The following is a 22,039-nucleotide window of genomic DNA, read 5'->3' as shown; positions in this document are numbered from 1 at the left end:
AAGACTAAAATCTTTAAAGCAAGATTACAATATTTCTGCTTATGTGTATACGAGCGTATTATGGTTAATTTAAGAACGGTCTTTTTTTCTATGCGTAAGTAGTAAGGAAATTAACATGTTGCATTGGGTATTATTTTACGTTGTGGTCTTATAGTCTTTACTGCGATTGACCTATTTTCTTCGTTTGACCTTTACTACTTTAGTTTTTTGCCATAATAATCCATAATAGATATAGTAAGTCTTAAGAAATTGAGAGATACCAATCATAGTCAATTATTCTTCTCACATTCGACTGCGATTCGTTCAATTTCTTTACGGCTTGAAACTTCGATAATAACTTATTATAAAAAGTTTCTTAAAGCTCGCTACACATGCTGTGTGTTCGGGACCAATACTGTTTTTCGAGCCATGACGTACGTGGCGATTTTTCCCTACATTCTCTCTTCTGAATTTCAAATCGTCGGCCAAGGTATCGTGCGTATGCAAACAGATGAGCGGATAGCGCGTGTCGCGTTACAATGGTTGCCCCTCTCACCGGGACGCGGCAGCGGAATGCAGATAGCCGCGACCGGCTTCCGCCTGCAATGCTTACGTGTGGTGCGTAAAGGGCGTTACGTAACGCACCGAGCGGATCGAGCATATACGCGGTGCGTGTATATAGCTACTATCCTATCCCGATTCTAGCACGCGGCGAGCACGGAACGAGCGTGCGGGTTAACGCGCTCGGCCGCGTTCGATCGGCATCGACTACCATCGGCGACGCAACACGCCGCACTATTATCATCTCGCTGCACTTGCACATGCATCCATGCGTTGCATTCGATGCTCGCACTAGAGAGAGGGAAAGAGAGAAAGAGGAAGAGAAAGAGCAGTGGATTTTTCCGACCGCGGAAAATTTGTCGCCGACAGACGTTCGCCGTGCGATTTATATGGTAAATACCGTAACGCCACGATTTTCGCTTTCCATTCTCGACGTCCGCTTCCTGGGAAAAATTAAACAAGGTGAAGTAATGATCTTGAACTTTCGTTCTAAGGATTTATCGAAGCGTGGAAAAATTTAATTCGACGTTTACCTATTCGTCCTACCTATTATAGATAGACAAATCTACGCGGAAAGAACGGTTTTGTTAAAGTATCGAAAAATTCAAATACAAACGTAAAAATAATTTGGTTGGATTATTAAAAGAATTATGTAAGAGATGCTTAAGTATAATGAGTGATGCAAAAAGTTTTGATATTCTAGTGATCAGAAACGCTTGAGCTATAATTCCATATAATTATTTTGATGATACAACAAATTATTTGTAGATCTATGTGTAGTTAAATTTTTTAATATTATTTCTGCACGGAGAAAAATATTTAGTTGAATTAACTGGAATTCTGGTGAAAAATGAATTATCCAGAATTCTAGTTAAGACTACTAGATTTCTGGTTGAATCTAGAATTGTAATTTAATCAAGGAAATTCTGAATGTTGTTTATCTCAATTAAAATTATAAAAGATTCAAGAAATCTAATACATTCAATCAGAATTCTGGATCGTTAATTTTCTAATTCTAAGAATTCCAATTTTTCGTGCAAAATCGTTTATTTTTTCGTATAAATTTTTAATCAACGTACTGATTGAGTCTATCTTTAATTTCAATCTTCTAATTTATGTTAAATAAAAAAATAAAGATAAGAACAAATATAAATAGAAATAAATATAAATAGCTACAAGTTTATAAACAGAATTTGAGATAATGTGGAAACATTTCTTTTAATCATACGCAATAAATGAATTGCTATATCAATAGTAAAATGTTTTTACTATAAATAGCGAAGCTAATTCGCAAAAAAAAAAAAAAAATTGAAAGAACTCGTATTCCATATCACATTACTCGATGTTGTACACACGATTAGGCTTTATCATTTCTTACCAAACACAAACGAGCTCTGTACAAATATATTTCTTTTTCGCTTTCACGTGAAAAGTATGAAAAGAAATGAAAACAAATTGGAATATAAATCATTTAAATCATTTAGTAAATAAATTATATATTAATCCAATATGGCCTTTTTTATGACTCATTCTATTTAAGTGAGTAAATGGTTTTTAATTTAAATAACCCGTTTATTTTACGTAAATTAATTTGTATCTCGTACAATTACTCGCGTTTATCTCGTTAAATATTATATAATTTAGTCGGAAGGAAAAACAAGGTGTCGATGTCTTAATTAGCATAATTAACGATTTGTTTGGAATGTAATGAGGAAATGATAAGAACCGTGTACTTTAGCGCATTTTAATGATTTCTTTGAAAGTCATCATGTAATAAGAAGAGATTTAAAACAACTAGAAAATGTCCGGCTTTGTAGACACGGAGAAGGTGTGATCGACCTCGCGGAAAATGTCTGTTATCTCGTTTAATAATCGACAGGATGATTATGCGTTTCCTTAATGTACAGTTGTTGCACTTCGCGTGCATGTCTAATGAACTAACGTGTGCTAGCACAGAGCCAAAGATTAAAAACGTTTCGCCGACAATTTCGCATGCGTTCTGCACGATTCTACCGTGATATCAAATTATTCAACACGCGCACGGCTGACTAATGCGCGTAGTGATAAGTGCTCCATGCTGTTGTCGTGATATCGTATGTTCACGAAAAAAAAAGAGATTGTAATAAAAATTCGCTACGTGTGTCGCACAATAACGCGGGACTGCTACACAACGGTCGTATAAACTACACGAGTGGTAAATGAAATTACTCCCGACAGGATGTGCTTCTCGTAAAGCCGTCTGTACACACAGAAAAATACTACGCAAATAATAATTATTTGTTTCAAATATTTCAAAAATTCATATATAAAATCTATTATAAATTCATTACAAGCATCAATTTATCGTATTCAAAATATATTCTGAATTCTAGTACACTGTGAGAAAATTTGTATTGAATATAAAATATTTCTCATGTCCCAAATTGTCCGCTCAAAAATTTTTGTGCTCATTTAACATAAGATAAATTGTTAGAAAACAGATATGCAAAAAATTATCATAAAAAAGATAACGCTGACACAATTTGTAGGCAAAGTGTGGAAGTATATTTTTTGTAAGTATAATTAACAATTATGATATGTTAAAGTAATTCGTTCATTTATTCGTCTTAGAATTTACGTTTTAAAATACATTATTTTTATGTTACTTATTCACTTACTCATAAACTGTGACACGAAGAAACGTTGAATATCAATTTAACATAAAATATTTTAATAATATGATCACATTGTCAAATTAACACTCGAATATGTTACAAAATTTAACATAAACAGTTAACAAGAACGTGAGTGAACAATTTCCAACAAAAATACACAATGTTTTTTACCGTGTAAGTTTAATACTTCAATCAATACTATAATAATAAATTAAAACAAATTCGATTTGCTTATTATATAAAGTTGCTTCTTCGTTCAATTTTATATAATTAAAGTTGCTTCTTCGAAAAAAAAATTAATTCTTGTTTTAAGTATATAATAATAAGCATTTTTAAAAAATGTGTAATAAATATATTTTAAGATTATTATTAAGAAAATATTCTTTGTTAAAGATAATCATTATTTGAAAGAAAGAAAGTAAATTGAGTAATTATTTCTATCTTATGAAATGTTTTTTTCTGTGTGTAATCTTTTCGAGTATTATATTCCACGGTCGTACATTATTCGAAAAGTATTTAATTTAAAGACTTTAATTTAAAGACCAACGTTTCAAGGAGAAATCGTAAATTAAACCACATAAACTAAAGATCGTAACGCAGATATCACAAAGAAGATTAAGGCAAGAAGAGATGCATTTGAGTTTATGTCCATGTCACGTGGCAATTGCAATGTCCGTCGATCGTAAAATCTTGGACAATGGCAACAACGTTGGCCGTGAACGAGTTCAGTACAAGTTCCGCCTTCAATTCAGGGCCCTCGAGAAAGAAAAACGGACGATTTAATTGCCTCCTGGATGGTGATAGTCGCGGTCATCTACCAATGGGACGCGGATAAGAAATTCTGAATAGAATACTAAATTAACATCTAAAAAGCACTAAATTTTTGACCTATTCCGAACTTGATTTTCGATGGAGGGGGTCCAGCTTAATAGACGTACAGATAAGGCAGTAAATTCGACGGCTTTTCTCTTTTTTAAAGGAGACATGAAGTGTTAGCGCAGCATTCTTAAAGTCCGTGTCATACTACGCATTGAAGATTAAGAATTAAAGATTAAAAATTTAGCCAATCAGAACAAATAGGGATTTTGAAATTAAATTTATCTGACCCCTCATAGCAAAAAATATCACAAAAAATTCATCACAAGCATCAAATTTGTCCAAAATATATTCTGAATCCTAAGTTTAACCTTCTATCCGTGTTCATATCACATATCATTGAACATATTCAAAACTTTTTGTTGATAATGCTGTAATACCACGAGAACTTTTTAAAAACGCTCGGGTCGCAAAAAAGATTCGAACACGGGAGGTTAGAAGGTTAATAACTTTAATCAAGTTTATTAAATTAAACAAATTCGATTTGCTTATTGTATAAAAATGCTTCTTCCATTAATTTTGTAATAAATTCTTAAAAAAAAAAAATAAATTCTTATTTTGAGCACATATTACTGAGTTTTTCTAAAATTTATAATAAATATATTTTAAGATGTGTTTGAGTCATGGAAATATACGAATGTTCGCTTTGTCACAGGTGTGATATTACATCATATTCACAGCAAAGCCATGGCGATGTGCGAATGTCCGCTTTGTCACAAGTGATATCGCTACAATATCGTTACATGATTATGAAACTGTTATAAAAATTGTACCTCACTGTGATACTGTTATGACGTATACAGATTAAGATAATAATATGATATCACTGCGACCTTTTGATATAACCTCATCGTGATATAATTTATCTGTGAGCCTATTGTGACTTTGTATCCTTGTAAGCCTATCACGATGTCACTATGAAGTTTTTTTGCTATGGGAGACTAGACAAATTCTAATTTCTAATTTGTAATCCTCAATCTGCAATGTAAGACACGGACTTAAGAGAATCCTAAAGTGAAGACCGAACTTTGACGGAATTACCGTTTTTTACCGATTCAACAGAGCTAACACGCATACGATTTACGTGTGATCGACACATCAATATCTCACGCATACATGAATTTTCGTAAAATATCATACAGAGTTATATAGTATGTCAAAGGTCGCATTCCATTTGATGCTCAGTGTTTGTGAGTATCGTTTGTCCTTCTTTATATTATTTGATAAACAATAAAATAATTTCAAGAGCGCTGTGAACGTCTAATGGAATGCAGCCTAACTAATAAAAGCCTCAGCACAAAGATGGTCGTAACCGAGCCGTGAAACGTGAGTCGTACTCGTAGGTCAACAGACAATGTTTTGATCAATCTACAACTACAACTTATGTTCCACAACTCAGTTACGGTTATATTTGTGTTTCGGTCCTAAATCTAATTCCAAGAACTATACATTGTTTCTTCGAGTCTGTCTGAAATCTATTAGTCTGCAGCTTTCAATTTCAGTAAGTACAGATTACAGAGCTTTTATATCAACTCGACAATTCTATACGCCATATCGGACTAAGAAATGATAAAGATATCAATTTCAAAAATTGTCGCTTCCGAAATTAATTCCACGCTACTACCATTAACGTGCAATTCTGAAAAAGGATTTCCAAATCTGTAATAGGTGCGATTTCCACGGTAATTTTGCAATGGGTAAAACAGGCGACTTTAGGATTCCCTTAAGAGGAAGAGGCGGGACACATTCGAGGACGAGAATCCGCATCGTCTCCGGGATCGACCAGTGCGGTACGCATATATACACGTCTACGAAGCGTCCCGTTAACGGACCTCGCTCCGCGGATCGCGTCTGTCACCTACATACGCGGAGACGCGACAAAACGTATCCCGTTCTCGGGGCCGCGTGTTCGAATGCGGGTTTACGGCTAAACGACGTCGGGCGGTCGCTCCAATAACCCTTAACTCCTCGAGGCATGATCACGGTGACCGGCACGTCCTTTTACGGCCGTCGAGAGACAATATGCAGCAAGAAACTGGGACGCTCGCCGTTTTTTTCAGAGAAAGACAGAACCAGGACATCTGTTCTACGTCTCTCATGTGTTATCAAAAAGTTTGTTTTTTTTTTTTTATTTTTTATTTCTACACTCAACGAGAACTTTCTCGCTTTCCCGAAATATCAAACAAATGTAACTATTTCGCGTTAATATATATAAGTTTCAAAAGTGTACACTATAGTTCAGCTATAGAAAAGAAATTTGCATTATGTTATCAATCCTATATTGTGTACTCGTGTGGTTGTTTTTAACATAATTATTCACGTGGAGTATTTCTGACATCCCAACACATTCACTGGAAAAAAAATCGGGAAAAAGATTGTGTTATTGGAATTCTGCTTGAAAATGGACAAATCAGAATTTTCTGAATTACGATTCCAGTTAAGATAATCGGAATTCTGATCGCTAGAAGCTGATTGCTAGAACGTCAAAAACTTTTTGCATCATTGCTTATTATACTCGAATTTTCGACATAATTATTTTGGTGGCCTAATAGAATTATTTTCAGATCTGTATCGACCTAATTTTTTCCATATACAGTCGAACCTCTGTAAAAGTAATTCGTCGGGACCGACCTCCGTAAAAGTAAGCAAATGTGCGAGCAGATATGCTCGATTACTATATAAGGGAGGTTAAGACATGACTTTTACGGAGGTTCGACTGCATTTAACAAAATATCAGTGACTATTGGATTGTCAGAAATACACTTCATATAAGTAATTACGTTAAAAACAATAACATGAATAATTCAAATCTGCATTTTATCTAAAGCTTTCCATACACTTAACAAATTTATAAGGCTGGACACTCCACGCGAGTAATAAGGGTTAAATAAATTATTTTCACATACACATTGTACACTTACATCGTGTACGTCTTGTAATTTGCATAAGTAACATTGAAATTAAATTGCTCAGGTTTAATTCTGTTAAACGTGAAAGTTGCGCTTCAAAGAGTTAAACATTTGCGGAGATGTGGTGAGTCAAACCGCAGACGTTTATGTATAATTGTGCACGTTGCATCCGCAATACGGTGCCAGCGCCAAATATTTGCTCTAGTAAAAGTGTAAGATTGCAAGACAAAATAATAAGGTTTTCATTCGATAACGTACGGTGGTGGTGTCACGGTTATTTCTAGATATTTACTATCGGACATCCGTTGTAGCGGAATCTGAGACAATGCGGCGGACATACGGTTCAAACAAGAATTATTGTTATCTCGCGTTTCTCGATCGAGAGTAATCCGCGATGTGCGCGAGAGGAAATTATAGTTGTATGTTGTTTGAGAATTTCCTGTGACAATTTCCTGAATTAACATCGGCATCGCGTGTCTCTAGTAAACACGTCTTAAATGTACCCATATAACGTAATATTAAAGTAAAGCTGGTCCGAGAACTTTCAAAGCAAGAAAGTCGAGCTGTTTATTAATAGTATACCGCGTCGAGAAATGCCGGATATTTAAAGTTGCTTTCCATTTCATATAAGAGAAACAGTAAGGATCGATTTTAATCAGTGAAGAAAACTCGATCTTCTCTTTCACGATAATATTAAATTAAAAGTAGTAATGACGAAACAATTTTTTGATTGTGAATTTTAGTAGATAAATGTAAATCTAAAATATAAGTATAAGATACAATGCAACTTTTGTGACGATAAAAACTCGTTGTTAAAATTTTTTACACAAGCATGTAAGAATTTTTTTCAGATTTTAATACATTACAGATCCTATAAAATCAACGAAGGAAAGTTTAATTATAAAGGAAGTTAAATCATTCCTACTGTTACAAATATAAATAAGTAAGAAGACTATAATTGTAAAGAGAATACAATGGAAGCTACAGTTGTAGGAAGAAAAATTGAAGAAAGAAAGAAATTAAACTCCCAAATCCCTACTGTTGCAAATACAATTACATCCATCAATTAGGTATATTTAATAAAAATGGTACACATTTTGTTCCAAATAAAATTTGAAAACCCATGTTTCAGGCGAAGAATGAGAATTTCCGACCCAGGGATAATAAGTATGTTATAACAATCTATTGTAATAATACAACAATGGGACGATTAGCGTCATTAGCGAAACATGATTAATTTGTTTTTCATCGATAACTTTAGCTGATCTAAGTATCCGTGTCATCATTTTTATTCACAAAAACGCATTAAGATATCGCCTATCATACGTGACAACAGTTCTTCATTTGCTCTTCAAATCGCAGAGAGTGACTCAACTGTGTATTTGTGTCGTACGAAATCGTGACCGTCACAAGAGCGTTAACGTGCAGCCTGCCAACGCGCGGCGTGGCGTATCAGCAGGGAACGAATGACGTATGTCGAAAATAATAAAGCACGACAAAGTGCAGCTCCGGTAACATATGAGTCGCGCGTAAGGTGTACACAAGGGAATCCGATCCTAGGGTATGAAACAAAAATCACGCGGTGCCCGATGAGGGGATACCGGGGAAGCCGCAGACCGAAAAAAGACATGCCCCTTACGCGTATTCCGGAATTCTTTTTCACGGATTCAATATTATAAAGGTGTCCCTTCACGCTGACGCTCACACATTTTCAGCATTAAAATAACTTATATCGAAGAGTATGCGGGGATCCTACACTGAACAAAGAGTCTGGTTGCACTAAATTTGAAATTCTTATTGAACCTATTAGTCCTTAATTCTTTTTGGATAACTAGAATTCTGATTGATAAGAATTCTGATCAGAATTTTCTGTTTCTCAATTTACAAAACTTTTTTACTTTTTCATCTAAAAATTGTGTTGTTCTAGTCAGAATTTGGTTATTTAGGTATCTAAACAGATCAAATTTTTATTTGTTACTGCTCGCATATTGTTTTATATTCTCGACTGTGATTGACTGATTTGTTTATTATAATTTTTCTATAATTTTTCAGGAGCCCAAAGGGGTATGGTATATAAAAAAACTTTAGGTCGGAGCAAACCTATGCATAATGCATGAAGCATAATAAATTAACTAATAAGAATCTTTTATTTCATGGAAAAAAAAAAGGAAATAAAGGATTTTTATGGTTCATTTTCTTATGCATTATGCAAGACTATGCGCTCCCGACTTTAAACAGTAAGATATTAGCAGTAAGCTTTTCAACATTTTGCTACTAGACTACTATACTGGACTGCTTACATCAACATGAATTTGTTATTGATTATGTTATTATCTAACATTCTTGGCAGTGATCTGGTCGATACGCTTATTGCTTACGTTTTATTGCTTACGTTTTCTTATATACCACTTATTACAGCTTAAACGTCAAATTAAAATCACGCACTGTTTTTTCAGCATCTTATAAAATGGCACTTTAAGCCTTATAAACCATCGCAAAATGCTACTTATAGCGGTGATTGGGCGACCACTTAGTTTATCTGATAATTGGCTGTTTGCAAACAGCTGTCCCGATCGAAAAATACACGAGAGATTCAAGCCTCGCCATGTGCTGCTCAAGTGTGATAAATTTTCCACTGACTATATCCGATTCGCGGCGTGTATAAATTGCATTTCGATCTCTGCAACGAATTAGTCATCCTCGGGATGAGTAGTTTTCCGATCGAAAACTATCCTCGGGAGAGTTTGTTTTGATCCGCGCGCCAAGATCCACAGCGAGATTCGCCGCACGTCTCTGACGCGGTGACACAGACTGAATACTAGTCTTTGTGCCTCGGCGTACAATGCTAACGTTGTGTGACACGCGATTCGACACACGTACATTGTACATACATAAAGCCGCGTGTCACGTGACGGCTGACTACGTGGTATCTTCCTAAGAAGAGTTATCCTTCGGATTCTTCAGTGACGGATCGTCCTTCATAGAAATTCCTGTTAATCGCTAATGTTGGTTAATGAATTCTGAGTCGTTTCGGGACGAAAATAAAAATAATTGACGCGTCAATGACTTTATCATACATTTCGAAGCGTCATAAAAATAAGCCAATTACAACTTAACTCCATCGAAGCTAATTTTAATAAAACCGTGTTAAAACTTTTAATTCAATTCAAGAGCACGTAATTCATATTAAAAAGGAATTAATCTTTTTCCAAATTTTGAATATTTTATGTACATTATTATATAGGTACATCTCAGAGATGTCGATACAATTAAATAATTTCAACGGATAATGTCTTCAAATTTGATGTACATCACAATCACCGGAAAAGAAATATTAAAAATATAAAAAAGGTGTCAAGTATATTTGTAATATCTTTACGCACAATCATTTTGTAAATATATTCGGAAACATATAATTAAAAAAAAAACTAAAAATAATATCACAAAAAGGAAGTGAAATCAAAATGCAATGTTTTTATGCAAAATTATTTTGTAAATATATCTCAATATAGATGTTTAAAAACATAATAAAAGAACCAACAATAAGTGAAAAAGAATTTAAAATTAAGATAATGTAGTGTTTAGCATCTCTTTCATGATAACATCAAAAGGATATATTAATGTAATAATACTTTAAAATTTGACTATCGCATTTTCCGATGTACAGGAAAGGGTTAATCATGTTTTGTTTCTCGCGAAACAAAAGATATTGATTAAATGTTTACCGAATGTTTGTTGATATGTTTTTCGAAAACGTCATGGGCAGAATTTACTTTGCATCCGATTAACATACTAGTATAATTTATTCATCGATAATAAATAAATCGGAGAGGCTCCTCTCGTAAACACGGTTACCTAATTTTTATTAATTAAGCTGCCACTTTTGTCTTATCTTGTTACGGACACAATTATTTTTTCTGTTTGGGTCATTGGTGTCGGTAGATATCTGCACATGCACATGATACCTTTTTGTTATTATGAAATATGTTGTCTACGTGGGGTATCTTAATAAAGAGAAACTGATCTGTAAATATCAGTGGAGCGAATCGCTCGATAACGCTAACATGAGCCAGATCGAGAACCAGATGGCAAATCATTCCCCGTCCGATTAAAAGAACATTAGAAAAATGATCTAAGATCATGATTGAGATATACCAGTCGCAAGTATAAACAGCTCTCCACATGTTATTAATAAATTGTTTTTTGAGATCATAGCTCGATAATTTATTATCAGATGACATTATTAATTTATAGATACTCGCTTTAAGCTCACGTTTAATTTTATTTTTATCAATTAAAATGTGATCTTATCAAAATAAAATCATCAGAGGTATTTCGAACAATGGAAGATCTTTTATCATCTATACTTTGTTTAATTCTTCATTTTTAGCATGCTTGTAATTTTTTGTAATACCCTATGAACCAATTTAATTTATAAGTTCTCTTTTGTCTTCAATCGTTTCGCCTAAATTAAATTTACAATAATTCTAACGATATTGAAATGTTACGCGATTTTGTGAAAAATTGCGACTTACAAATCGGCGACCAGTTATGTTTTGTCAGAAAGTGAGTTATGGCGAAGCGAGAATATATTTCTCGTTCACCAATTCGCGCTCGGAATCCAGTATTATTATGCCGAGACGAACAGGAAGAAACTAGGTCAAGCTGGTGTGCGCGGGACAAGTAAAACTGGGTCAAATGCGCCATTATTGCCGATCCGGGAACGCATTACCTACAGCATTTGCATTTTGGAAGTGCGCGATAAAATGAATCGATGAGAAGCGGCGTATACATATATGCGTGCATGCATACGCGCATTATTGACGAACTTCGATCGAAGCTTGTGCCGCTTTATGATGTCGATATTATCCATCGTTATTGAAGCGCAGCGAAGCCGAACCATCGTGACACTCTCGTCGTCTGTCATGCGAAGAAATAAATTGTAGATAATAAAGAGATAACCGGGGACATTTAATAACTCTTCCACACTCTTACTCTCGATAAGAGTGATTAAATGATATATTTTTACTACTCCCGGACAGCAAAGATTTCAAAAATATATAACTACTCGCCGTTTCTCTAATGTTTGTACACGGGAAAAAATATTTTGCTGAAGTACCTAAAAATTTAGCTAAATACTGATCTAAAGTATTTAAAAATTTCGGATAGATATACATTTGAAAATAATTTTGTTGGACCAAAGTAATTACATAGAGTTAATACCGGGAATGTCAAAATTTTTTGCAATATGTTTGAGTTTTCTATGTACATGTCATTTTGATTCAAGTCCAATGAAATTATTTTCAGATCAGTATTTAACTAAAATTTTAGATATTTCAACAAAACCATTCTTTTCGTATTCGTTTTTTATCGAATGTTTATACACGGAAAGAATTAAATATTGATCTGAAAATAATTTATTGACCCATGAAGACTTACATATAGAAAATTTATATATAGAAAATTCAAATATGACAAATAATATTGTAAAAAATTGTCGAGCAATTGTTTGAGCGTCTTGTTTTTATAGTCCAACAAAATTATTTTTAGATCTATATTTAGCTAAATATTTAGATAAATAGAAATATTTTATTTAAGAATGTTTTTGCTGAATCATTCTTTTGCAACTGTCATTTTTCAAATATTTGAGGAATTGTAGCTTAAAATTATTGCAAATCGTTATTTCGAAGTGATGTCTATGCGGAACCGCGAAGAGAAGAGAGAGTTAAAGAAACTCAAATATTTAACTAACCGAATAAATTTTCTCTTGACAGTACTCCAATTTTTTAATTCCAACAAAATATTGACTTGGCTTGCTTGCCAGACGAGAGTGTCGGAGACGAGAGATGAGCTGGACAAGCCATTCTTCGTGGATGACGTAGTCATCCTTGCTTCTTCGGGACGTCACGTGACCATGGACCCGCGTGAAATAGTGGCCTAACAGGATTGCATCTCCCATCGACCTCGAGACATGTCAGACCAAGATCAACGTATCGGAAGACAACGGATCGTCCATCACAAGCATCTGACCCACTCGAGAAACTTGTTTGTTGTTGGCAGGACGTCTAAATTCATCGAACTCTACATCCAAATATTTTCCTAAATTTGCAATTGATAAAATCAATCGAGACATTCTACAAACTGACGTCGCACGTTCTTGTCTTACTACTTTCGTATTTTTCTTTATTGATATTTATTAATAAGGCAAAATTATAAATATGAATTATCAAAAGGAAAGAAAAAGATCCTGTCTTTATTTCTCACTTTCATTCTTGCGAATAGTAAAACAGGAATATGACTGCAACTTCAAGACCTCCATTTGAAACGGATCGAATTCTGAGCTTCTATTTAAAAGAAGGCTCGACTTGCAAATTTCATGCAGATTTCCGTCACTTCCCACCGAGCGTCATCGTTCGTGAATCACGCGGTGGCGAACCTGTTTTTCGATGAAGGCCACCTTACTAACATTCGTCACACTTTAGAGAACAATATTTATCAGCAATATTTCATCCACACGAAATTTTAAAGACAAAACTATTGCGTTATCGCGTGTCTAATCTAGCGACATAATATACTCGTATACTTTTATACTCGTTGTTTCTCATCCCATCGACAGTAGTTTTAAATCTTCTATTCGCAAGGTGTTACGTAGTCATATTTTTTTTCTTTACCGAATGCAAAGATTCATGTGACAATCACATATAAAGTAAACGTCCCATGGAAATTATCGAACACGTCTAGACATTTTCAAATTTTATTTGTTTATTTTATTATCAATCTCAAATGCTTTTTTAAATATTGTAATTTTAAAAATAAATTGTAATCTTTAAATATTGCAATTGAATTATAATATTGTAATAAAGACAGACTATTAATTTGAGGTTAATAATAAATTTTATATAAGTGACCGAACATAGTCATGACAGTACATGTCATTGAGACATTTATTTTTATTATAGTGCATCACTATAATTGTTACAGCTCAATAGATATAGCTAAAGAATATTGACTTTAACTCTCCGGAACTGATGCCACAATCTGTACCATAGTTACTGACGCTGGATTTGTAAGACTCATTTATGTTAATAAAAAGACATCAATTAATTTCAACTAAAATGATAAAAAATGACTACTAAGTGTATTTTTTTAAATCTAAATTTTCAGATGTAAAACGATCAGACGCAATAAAATCAAATTGACATTTTGAACAAAGAGATTTATAATCAAATGATCCAATAGACTCATGGTTAGCTTCAAAAGATTAAAAAAGCATGTTCCAAAGAAGAGTCTCAATGGAAATGGAATTCTTTCAAACTCGACAGAAATATTCGCTGAGTGGAAATATCAGCGGAAAAGCCTGATCAGTAATTCTTTAAAATGATTAGTTCCTACACTTAGATTCAGTGAAGGAATAAAGGCAGAACCAATCATATTAAAGAATCACTCAGCGCTCACTGATCAATTTTTTCTGTATAGAGGATCAATCATGTAATTTTTTTTTAGAACAGAAATATGAAAAGTGAAAATGTTTTTGTATGTACGCGTACATATTGTACATACATACACGAGAAGAATAATTTTATTAAAAGATTGAAAATTTTGCTGCACTAAGAAATGTGTGGTATAAACAATCATAATTTTGTTAAAATGTAAATTACTAAAATTTTGTTATGTTTTAATTAAAAAGTTGTGTTATTATAATCAATATTTGTTCGAAAAAAATTTTAATTAGAACAATACAATTTATAAAACATAATAAAAATGTTGATAATTCAAATCAACGAAAATATGATTGTTCATATCAAACATTTCTTCTCTCAGTGTAAATATAGATTAAAAATTATTTTGTTAAAAATTTAAACGGATTGTTGAATATCCAAATTTTTTGCAGCATTTTTTAGTTTCCTACATAATTATTTTTATAATCCAATAAAATTTTAGAGCTTTTCTAAAGAAAAATCGTTTTTCTATGCACACATATAAAAATATTTTCACTTTTCACATCATCGCTCTAGAGAAAAAGTTACATGATCGATATTCTAAGCGCAGCCAATGACTCGTGATGAAACCACTCTCTGTGGTTCCTATGCGTTTAGATCATGTTGCGATATGCATTATGCTCTTCTCGCGCGGTGTTTACCATACAAACGTTCCTGTATTCGCTCATTATGCGAGCAAGCCATTAAGCGGCTTTGACGCACGAGCAAAAAGCCGTGTGCCATCGAAGAGCAAATCGAATTAGCGAGCATGATCGCGTCGAATGATACCGTCTATTCATTAAATGGAATCGCGTAAGTGCGCGCGATAGTTTTAGCAATTTATTGACACGTGTCTATAAACGGAGATCACGAACTGCGTGTACAAGATCACGAGAGCGTTTCGTGTGCGACACGTGCAAGTGTACGTACAAGACGATCGATATACCACAGATTCGAGATTCTATTCAAAAGAACGATTTTGCTGAAGTTTTAATTCAAAAATTTCACTTCATACAAATCTGAAAATAATTCTGTTTTGAACTATTCGAATAATTCAGCAAAACGCTGAAATTAATCAGAATGTTAAAACTTTTTGAAGTATTGCTCATTATGCTTGAATGTCTTACACAGAAAGAACAGTTTTGAGAAATATAATAAAAATTTAACTCTGAAATGAAGATCTGACAATAATTTTATTGAACCACCCTTACATGTTAGTAATTATTAAGAATTTTTAAGCTGATTGTTTATAGAATATCAAAACTCTGTACAGTTTTACCGATCATATTTGAGATTCCTATACATGTATAATTATTTAGAGGTTCAACAAAATTATTTTCCAATTTGTATTTAACTAAATTTTTTAACGTTTCAATAAAACCATCCTTTCCATGTAGGACACTCAAACTGATTGCTAGAAAATGTCGAAATTTTTTACAGCATTGCTCACCATGCTCGAGATTTATACGTAATTATTTTGATGGTTCGACGAAATTATTTTCAGATTAGTATATCTAGCTAAATTTTTTAATACTTTAACAAAATCATTTTTTTCCACATGTGACTAGTTCACGACATCTTCAAACTGTACTTAAGATGGTCTCATTTATAAAAACTGACTATGAATATCTGCAGTCTCAGACAATTCAGCAAAAGCATTCGTAATATCCGTATACAGCTGCATCTCTCGAACACGGAACTGTAACAAGTCACGTGACCTGGTAATAGTCGCTTGATTGAGAAAAGCATAGAGTAATCATTGAGGTCCGTAAATCGAAGTTGAAACTCATAAATTTGTGATAGAAACTACCGATCCCTGTCGCGCTCCGCACGCGAGCCGATCTGCATTTTAAGATCCGTCGAACTTTCACTTCGTTAAGCAAATAAGTCGATCGTCGCGTCGCGTCGCCGTAACGTTCAAGATATCTCAGCTCGCGACACGATGCGACATCCAGCCGCCACGCGATTCCGTTAGAGAGCTATCTAGCGCGCGAAAGAGAGTTAAGGTCGCCGTCGCGCCGAGCGATGCATGACGTCAGCCCGATATTTATGAGCGAGCAGCCCGAAGAAACCAACTTCTCGCGCAAATAAGTTACAATTCGTACTCCAAATAGTCCGTCATCGTCGTCCTTTGCGAATGATGTTAACCACCAATTCCTTTGATGTGATATGACAGAGGCCCTCCTCTCTTTCTCTCTCTCTCTCTCTCTCTCTCTCTCTCTCTCTCCCCCCTCTCTCTCTCTCTCTCTTCCTTTCGTGTTCAAGGTCCTTCGCGACACTTTTCACGCGAGCCTTTTATTGATCGTGACGAGTTTCCTCGGTAACACGTGGTCTTTGAGGCGATCCTCGGACAATGACACCTTCTGATGGTGTTCAACCGAAACCGTCAAATAAACTTGAACAGCAAAGTGTTTACACGTGCCAACGATACGATAAATGCGCTTGATAAGGAAAATGTTTTGCACAACTCAAATGAGTTGTTGTTACAGAAAAATTTACGCGCCAACTTGCTTATTACGGTTTTATGTTTGTTGAACGTCACTTTGTTTAGATGCAAAAGTAAAAGAGGTATGTACGTATGTCGATGGAGTGTGAAACACTGAAGAGAGAAAAGTATTGTATCTATGATTATTGATATAGATAATTGCATAGTAAAATAATTATGGTCAGAACTCCATTTTACTCACTCCATTTTTATAATTACTGCTATAATATTAGCAATAATAATTATATTTGTATATTTTTGTATATACGGTAAGAGAGGGAATTTATTTCTGTTAAAGAATCTAAAAATTTAGCTAGATACAATTTTGAAAATAATTTTGTTAGACTATCAAAATAATGATGTAGAACGCTTAAATGAGTAACTAGAACGTTAAAACTTTTTACATTTATTGCTCATTAGGCTTGAGATTTCTACGTAATTATTTAGATAGTTCAACAAAATTATCTTCAAATTGGTATCTAGTTAAATTTTGAGACACTTCAACAAAATCATTCTTTTTACATGCGCTTATGGAAAAGGACGAGAATGCAAGGTAAAAACGATCGTGATGGACGACGCAAGGAGGAAATTTTCGACGGAGAAAGAAATCATGATTGATCAGCTCTCGATGTCGAATGCGTTGATCGGCGCGATGCGCGGGTCAACGAAAAATCTTCCGCGAGCAATCGATCGACAGCTAAAAATATACGGCTTTATGCTCTTAATTGAGGATACTTCGAAACACACGGCAAGGGTTTCGCGCTATCGCTCGTGGGGTAGTATCGAATTAAGAAAGGTATACGCCAACTGCACTTGGAGGGTGTCCCAATCGAGCGCGGGCGAAGGTTTATGCCATGACATAACTCGACAAGTGAATTCTTCATCACTTCACACTTTACTTGTTAGCGAACTCGTGCGCGAGATTATCAGAAAGTTACATCGGCCCTGGTTCTGAATAAAGTTCAGCCCGAGTACTTATATCATTATTACGTTAACTCATGAGTATATTTTTTATTTTCGGAGCAACAACGAATAATTGCATTTTGATTTTGTAAGCAAACAAATGAGTACCTTGTAACAATTAAGAGGATGGACGGAATAAAGGCACAATTCTACTTAGGCCCTTTTCCCGGTAATTAGCTTTTTCATGTAATATTGATCGTAGTAGAGAAGAGAGAGATTTATAACATGTAACTTCTTAAAGACATTACATAAATTTAATATTGTATTCATTTATGTATAATAAAAAAATAGCAAGTTATTTTAATTGTTATTAATATCAAGATTTTATAATTAGGCCTTTATTCCGCCCATCCCCTCAATTGTTACAATTACAGTACATTATATTTTTTTTCTAAATATGACGAAATCTAAAAATAGATCCTATATTCCTCATAATTCAAAGCAATTCTGTATAATTGTAGCAGTCTGATAGATCGCAATTAAAGCTAACAAAATCGATTAATCTTCCGAACACATTAAATCTATAACATTGATGCTGGGTCTTATAAGATTCATTTAATCTATGTTAATTAAAAAATACTAATTAATTTCAAGGAAACAAAATAACTCGTATAAAAAATAAGAAGTACTCGTATAAAAATAATAAGTATATTTATACATAGTATGTAGCGAATGTTAAAGAACATTAAAGAATAGTAAGTATATTTTAATAAGAATAATTCAAAGTTATTGTAGATATAACATAAGATAGAATTGAATGATGCCCGTTTTCATCAATGAGAAACTTCAATCTTAATTCAATTTACTGTTATCTGTTGTTTATCTTTTTAATTTACTGTTTATCTGTTGTTTATTTTTTTCTAATTCTAATAGAATTTCTAATAGAATTAAAAAAAGATAGACAGTAAATTAAGCCGAGACTAAAACTAATTAATTCTAAGAATTAAGAAAAGATAAACAACAATTTAAATCGAGATTGAAGTTAATCTTATATACAGTGGAGGAACCGGGCCTGAGTTTAACTCTTCGTCAGCTCCGAAGGATTGAAGACTTCTCCAATGAAAAAATCCTATTAACATATTTCGAATTATAAAAGAAGAAATAGCTAATAAACAATTATATGTGAAAATTTCTAATTTTATCATTGTTCTAGATAAGTATGTAATTTAATATCGCGACGAATGAGTCATAGAGATACAGTACATGTAAGAAACAATTTAAATTTCGACAAATTAAGCCGACGTAATTTTCCGATAACTTCGAACGCGATAATCGCATTCCCCGAGGTGCTAAAAAAAATTGCTCCAAGAAATTATCTACGACCTTGAGAGAACTGGCGTATTCAATTTCATCGGGATGCCAATCATTCCGACTCGCTACAAAGATAGGGGCTTCGCTTACAATTATTGTTAACTAAACAACGAGATAGGTAGAAAATGACACGCCGTATTTTATTCAACTTATATCTTAAATTGTATACGAAAAGCACAATTTGAAAGATCTAAAATTTTGCTGGCCACAGATCTGAAAATAATTTTGTTAGAAATTCAAGCTGGATGCTAGAATATCAAAATTTTTTCCAGCGTTGCTCATAATTTTTTTAGTTTCCAACATGATTATTCTGATAGTCCAGCAAATTTATTTTCAGGTCTGCATCCAGCAAAATTTTAGATCTCTCAGCAAAATTGTTCTTTCCACGAACATAATTATTCTGATGGTCCAGCAAAATTATTTTCAAGCTTGCTTCCAGCAAAATTTTCGATCTTTCAGCAAAATTCTTTCCTATTGTACTAAGAAAAATTTCTGGTTATGAAACTAGATAAACCAGAAAATATTGATTATATTATCTCTTATTAGTTTGATCTTATCAGTGATCTCTTATTAAAAAATTTAATATCTAGCAAATGTTTCTAATTCATTCTGAGACATGTTACCGTCACATCGTAATCATTCAACTCATCTATCACACATACCGTTATGTACATATTTGTAACTGTTAATTTAGATTGTTACACGTACTGCTCTATTTTATTTTATGTTATAATATTCATTGTCCTGGGGGGCTCAATAGCAGCAGTATTGCTAATTGCTCGCCATTTGTGTATTCACAATTCACAATAAATTAAATTAAAATTAAAAAATAAATTAAATTAAATTAAATATTATATCACAATATCAGAATTCGGAATACCTCAATTAAAATTATAATAAACTCAAATTAAATTCTACTACGATCGAAGTACTAGATATTGGAATAATACATCTATATGTATCTAAAATTTTATCTTAGATGTACGACTGCGCGCCTATTTCGATCTTGTCACACAATCAAGCTAAAATATAATAATTTCCTCCAAATTAAATTACAAGATCTTCGATTTAATGCTACTAGCATCTTAAAACTTGTAAAGAAAACTTGTTGTGAAAAATATTATCTTAGCCAGGATTTATTTTATGAGAAATAATTTTATTTCACTTTGATTATTATGTTGCAGGATCGAAAGTAATCGGCAGTCATATGTTCTGAGATAAAATTTATTTAAAACTTTTATTATGTCAACATCTAACTTTGACGTAATATTTAAAATATATTAATTAATAGATATTTCTCATTCACTTAGTTGGCTTATTCATATAAACAGTCTTATTTTAATCATAATACAGTAAATTCTAATTTATTCATTTTCAATTAAAATTCCAACCAGACTCTTTTTCCATGTGAATATATAACTTTTCCTCAGGGCGGAAACGTGAAAGGTGAAAAATTATCACCATTATCTCCAACAGCAACAATTTCACTTTTCTCGTTTCCATCTCAGGGAAAAAGTTAAGTATGATTATATGCACCCTGACAATTCCAACGGGCGACGAATCGCATGACTCGCTTCTTGGCACGTCCGCCATGTATGCAGAGGGTCTAGGGATGAGTAACAAGGGGCGGGCACGCGCGAGGGGAGAGGAGGGGGGGGGCGCGAGAAGGGGTAACGAAGCGGTGCGTCCACTATATTGATCACTGACCTTTCCTGCGGCCGAATGGCCCGAAGAACGTGCTGTTCTTGCCGATGACGTTATCCTCGATGTACTTGAACAGCTTTGTAATGTCCTCCCCTTTCTTCGCGGCGATCGACTTGACGGGGCGTGGTGGGACCACCTTCTGATTACCGGCCGCGATGACGTTTACGCTCGCGGCGACTGTAGTAGCGGTAGAAGCGGTGGTGACGGTGCTGGTGGTGACGACGACAGGGTTGCTGGAGGCTACGGTGACGGTAGTGGTGGTGGTGGTGGTGGTGGTAGTGGTGTTGTTGGTCGTGCTCGTCGCGCTCGGCTGGACCGCCTGGAGGCCACCGGTGCAGGTGATCGAGGATCCAGGGGAGCTCGCTTCCTCCGCGAGGGAGCCGATCTTACGCTGCGAGCCACCCCAGCCCTTGCCGCAAGAGATCTTCACCGAACAGCTCATTCTCTCATAGTAATCAGCCCGGAGCGCATAGCAAAGCTTCAATCCTTTATCGCGACGACGACGGCAACGGTGTCACATCCGTGGCTGGATCACTTTCCGGGTGGAAAGGACCCCGCGGGCAGAGGAGGATCCTACTTCAGGACGGTGGCGCACATCCCCCCGCGACACGCACCGCCTGTCATTCAATTATGTCCGAGTGGGTCTCTAATTTCTAGATTTGGAGCCAGTCCTCCCTCTATAGCAGGAGTTCAAGAAGAAGAAGAAGAGAAACTGCGAATTAAAACGGCTCCTCTGCGGCTCGCACGTGTCACTCCGCTCCGACTTTCCCGATGCGAGGAAAACACTCTCCCCCTCGTGCTGGAGAAACTTTCCTCCGCGCTCCGATCTCTCCCGATCGGGACGTTGCGTAAGAATATTCGTAGTCGCGTACACCGGGTGAACGACCGGCGATTTAGTCAGGCCAGGCAAACCACCACGCGCGTCCGTGCGCGCGTCAAACGTCTTCCTCTCGAGTGGTGCCTCTTGAATCAGTCCACTGTCGACAAGCAGCACACAGGTAGATCGGGGCCGATATCGATTCGTCGATCGCGCGTATCTCTGAACTTCCGCGATAATTACGGATAACTATGGCAGAGAATAGGCGAGATCGCCAGAAGAAACTTGACACATACAATCTT

The 22,039-nt window shown here is 34.8% G+C and overlaps 1 protein-coding gene across 1 annotated transcript in view; it reads right to left on the bottom strand.

The window, feature by feature from the left end:
• Positions 1 to 21,362, bottom strand: part of LOC108752292 — a 90,258-nt gene extending 68,896 nt beyond the window's left edge. The window contains exon 1 of the mRNA XM_018493023.1: positions 20,924 to 21,362. Within this exon, the coding sequence (XP_018348525.1) occupies positions 20,924 to 21,362 (439 nt within the window). The remainder of the gene's footprint in view (positions 1 to 20,923) is intronic.
• Between the last annotated feature and the right edge of the window lie 677 nt (positions 21,363 to 22,039).

This window comes from Trachymyrmex septentrionalis, unplaced genomic scaffold (assembly GCF_001594115.1).
Source record: "Trachymyrmex septentrionalis isolate Tsep2-gDNA-1 unplaced genomic scaffold, Tsep1.0 scaffold6, whole genome shotgun sequence".
In the NCBI taxonomy this organism is placed as follows: Eukaryota; Metazoa; Arthropoda; class Insecta; order Hymenoptera; family Formicidae; genus Trachymyrmex; species Trachymyrmex septentrionalis.
The sequence above is the reverse complement of the archived record's forward strand: the minus strand, read 5'-3'. Positions and strand labels throughout refer to the sequence as shown.